General features: G+C 42.4%; 1 protein-coding gene across 1 annotated transcript; it reads left to right on the forward strand.

Moving 5' to 3' along the window:
* The first annotated feature begins 3003 nt into the window (after positions 1–3003).
* LOC136516089 (uncharacterized) lies at positions 3004–3729 on the forward strand. Its single transcript, XM_066509490.1, has 3 exons — positions 3004–3189; positions 3343–3453; positions 3601–3729. Exons 1-3 carry the CDS (start codon positions 3004–3006, stop codon positions 3727–3729), a joined length of 426 nt encoding a protein of 141 aa, XP_066365587.1.
* The last annotated feature ends 443 nt before the right edge of the window (positions 3730–4172 follow it).

Raw genomic sequence — 4172 nt, forward strand, 5'->3', positions numbered from 1 at the left:
GCTTTTTTTATCCTAGTTGCCAGTTGGCACCGATAATGCGGCCCATTAGCACCTAACCTTCTTGGAAACCGTCGTGGGCCGTACTGGGCCCTTCCGTTGGCCAGGTCTTCTTCGGCTCCTCAAACTCGCAACGCAATACACACTTACCCTGCCGCTGCCATCCTCGCCTTCAATGTTTGAGACTTTGAGGCAAGCATGGCAAGCATCCCATCAGGTGAAGGCAGGTTTTTTCCGAACTATTTCCGCCTTACTCTACTTCTGTTCTCAAATTGTTTCGGAGCTTTCCTCGGGGAGATGTTGTCTGACCTAAGTGATCTAACGATGGACGCCCTTGGAAAGGTGCGTTCAGTTGCTTTTCATGTTGCCATATTGCTTCAGTCATTTGAACTTTCACACGAACCCTATTGTCGTGCATTTTATAATCCGTGATATTGCCCAATCTGCATCGACAATCGAAGTATACTAACCCCTAATCAAGCATCGTAACCCCTTTTTAGAAATTGGAAGAATACTCGCTGCCTAAAGCGCCTTCGGGACACACCAGCTGTACTAGAGAAGACGAGAAGGAGGATGAAGATGAGGTGGAAGAAGTCGAGGAGGATAGGGAAGGAGGAAGACTGCAGGTGAAGAAGGATAGGGAGGGAGGAAGACTGAAGGTTTGTATTGTGTTCTGTAAATTTCAATTGATATGCCGACATACCAGATTTTGTGCTGGCGGAATCTGTAGATTGCATTCGGTTTGCTCAGCATTTTTAGTAAACTTCTTAGGCTAATTTGTATGACATTAATGTTTTTTCAGCTGATAGATGATGAAAAGAAACCTCTCTCTGCTGAAGAACACCAGGTCTATCGTGAATGTGAAAGCGAATAAGACATAATTAGCTGAATGCGTTGAGTGCCATGGTGAAGAAGCCTGAGGCTCGAGAAACAAATAATTCTTTTAGCCGGCAATGATTTATGTTCAACTTAATTATTTTTTGGTTTCTGTTAGACTCTTATCATCTTTGAATAATTATCAACTCTTGAAGCCTCAAGGTTTGGATGTCTATTGGTCGTCCCATGCATCTGTTATACCCTGCATTGTCTATTGGCCGTCCTCTGCGATCAAGAGCCAGAGACTAGATCACATCCTGGCTTCTTGCTCCTATTCCAGAGAGGTGTGGTGGAACATCCTTGTCAGCTTCGGCGATGACACCTCAATCGTAGGTTCCTGGCGTCTTCGGTGGCACGGTCAAGCAAGAAGAGGTGCCGACTCTTTGTTCGCGCTGGTAGCCTGGGAACTTTGTAAGGAGCGTAATGCTCGCTGCTTCTGTGGAGCGTCTGCCTCCGTGCAACATCTACTCGTAACCATTCGGCAAACTGTGGGCCAATGGATCGAAGCCGGGGCTACCAACTTAGGTTGTTTAAGGAGCGAGTAATTGCGTAAATCATTCTCTCATTCTACTAGGGTGGGCCGAGCGTTCACTGTAATCTCTTGTCTCCCCCCTAGTGCGCCTCTTAATGAGACGCGTCGTTGTAAAGGGTTTACAATTTCAGCGAAATATCGCCGATATTTCCAAATTTCATATTTATTGATGGGGACCGAAATTTTTTTCTTACTGGTATTCTAAACCTTGTGTTGTATCAAAACTCATTTTCTCCTTAATACAAAGATATGCAAGCCTTTTGCGCATTCCAGAAAAAAAAAACCTTCAGAAAATTAGGCAATCAGTGCCAGTTAGTTGCTACACTATAGTTTCTAAAGCCCTGCACTATTGTAATAAGCCAAGGAAAAAATATTATATTGACAAAGGAAAATAAAGAGCACCAATAAAAATCTGGGATAACTAAAATGATAAAGACCAAATTTTATAGTTGCAGTCTTCAATCAAACATGCATGCCATACAACCGTGATAAAACAGGAGAAATCTGACATAATCATTAAAGCATGTTCCGTTAATAGTAATCATCATTTTTTCCGAAAGATGGTATTATTCATCATCGAAACATGTTTCTTTAATAGTAGTATTGCATCAACTTTTGCCCTCTTAACTCCTTTCAGTCTTTATTAGAAAAAGCAATGGCAGCAGGTATGAGGTAGATGCAAATCTGACAGCGCTGGAATCACTTACCACTCGATGGCTTTCACCATTCAGCCTTAATAAAATACAGAAATTTGGAATCACCTACTACTCAATGTATTCTTTGGATTACCCTACGAGAAGATAAATAATTTCACGAAGTCACCACTAACCTTTAGGAGGTACTATATGAAAGCTGATGTGTAGCACAAAAGGTGTTGGAGGGTAAACAATGCAATGATATACATGGAAGAATGGAATACATGATCAGACAAGCTTGCACAAGAGAAAAACTGCTATTACATAGCATTGGTCTCCAATCACTACTGTCTGAAAGATTCTCTTTCAATTAGATACTGATTCTTTCAAATGCCTCAGCGAAACTGGTCTAGTTGAGACGGTGTAACCTGGAAGATGGTAACCAAGGAAAATGAACAAATATATTGAAATATATCGAAAGCAAGTGCAACGAATTTTGTGGCCTGAAGAACTTGCATTTAACCAAACACATAAAGTGCAAGCATCAGAGAGAAGTAAACCTAGCAAGATCACCTTGGATGTTGCGAGTTTGTGGCAGGGTCCACACGAGCAGCAAGTATGGGCATCCGCCGCGAGGTCCATGGCGACCTGGTGCACTCTGAAGGCAAATCGAACTCCTTGAAGCACCAGCTCCTCTTCGTCAGGGCCAACTTGTATGGTCTCAAGCTGTGAGGAAACCTTTCTCAGATATAGGAGTACTTCATTGCCAGCTTCACTACTGATAAAACGCAGAACATTTTTTTAAACGAAAACTCTGAACATTTTGGAAACCGTCGAGGACCGTATAGAATGTCCTTCCGTCGGCCAGGTCTTCGGCTCCTCAAACGCGCAAGCGCAACGCAACACAGTTTGTTACCCCCGCCGCCGCCTGCTTCGCCTTCGACGTTTGAGGGAGAGCAAAGCATGCCAGGCATCCCATCAGGTGAAGGTAGCGGCCATGACCGCAATAGCAGTTGGTTTTCGGAACGGTTTCCGCCTTACCCTGCTTCTTTTATCACGTTTTCCCACATATACAAGGACCTCCTCGGGGAGATGTTGTCTGACCTAAGTCATCTTCCATTCCACGAAAGGATGGACGCCCTTGGAAAGGTGCGTTCAGTTGCTTTTCCTGTCGTTGCCATGCTTCAGTCATTTGAGCTTTCACATGAACCCTGTTGTCGTGCCTTTTATAATCCCTGATATTCCCCAATCTGCATCAACGATCAAAGTATACTAAGATCAAGAATCGTAACGCCTTTTCAGAAATTGAAAGAACACGAGCTGTCTAAAGCGCCTTCAGTACACACCAACGAAGACGAGGATGAGGAGGACGACGAGGAGGACGAGGAGGACATGGAGAGAGGAAGAGTGAAGGTTTGTATTAACTTGTATAAATTTCAACTGATATATATGCTAGCATACTGAATTTTGTGCTGGCAGAATCTTTAGATTGCATTCGGTTTGCTTGGCACTTTTAGTAACTTCTTAGGCTAATTTGTATATAACATTAATGTTTTTCAGTTGATAGATGATGAACAGAAACCTCGTCGTGCTGAAGAACATCAGGTCTATAGTGAATGTGAAAGAGAATGCAAGAAGCCAAGATTAGCTGAATGCGTTGAGAAGCCTGAGGGCCCGAGAAACAAATAATCGGAATAATCCTTTTACCCGGCAATGATTTATGTTCCCACTTAGTTATTATGGCGCATTGGTTTCTGTTGGACTCTTATCATCTATTCTAATGCATTATTTTTATATAACGTTTTTGTTCATATCAGCTGAAGAACTCCAGTTAATTTGGCTATAATCAGAGTCAGGTTGGTATGGTCGGTTGTTCCAGCATTCGTGCGATTAAGCATACTTTTTTTTCGTCTAGTTTCAATCTACCCTCCTGAGCAGTCAAACCGTGTTAACTTGGTGATCTAGATTAACTAGAGATGCTATGACAAGAGTTTTGAATTAAATTGACCTTATTAGATATACTATCCCTCCGTTCAAATTGTAAGGTTTTTCTAGATACTAGTAGTCATGCACACACGTGTATATGCGATATATTTACATTCATGAGTTGAGATAATACAGAAAGAACCTTG

Source organism: Miscanthus floridulus, chromosome 17 (genome assembly GCF_019320115.1).
Source record: "Miscanthus floridulus cultivar M001 chromosome 17, ASM1932011v1, whole genome shotgun sequence".
NCBI lineage: Eukaryota > Viridiplantae > Streptophyta > Magnoliopsida > Poales > Poaceae > Miscanthus > Miscanthus floridulus.

Coding starts and splice junctions, on each gene's coding strand:
- LOC136516089 (XM_066509490.1), top strand. CDS start 3,004: ATGCCAGGCATCCCATCAGGTGAAGGTAGCGGCCATGACCGCAATAGC. Junction 3,190..3,342: donor GGATGGACGCCCTTGGAAAG/GTGCGTTCAGTT, acceptor ACGCCTTTTCAG/AAATTGAAAGAACACGAGCT. Junction 3,454..3,600: donor TGGAGAGAGGAAGAGTGAAG/GTTTGTATTAAC, acceptor AATGTTTTTCAG/TTGATAGATGATGAACAGAA.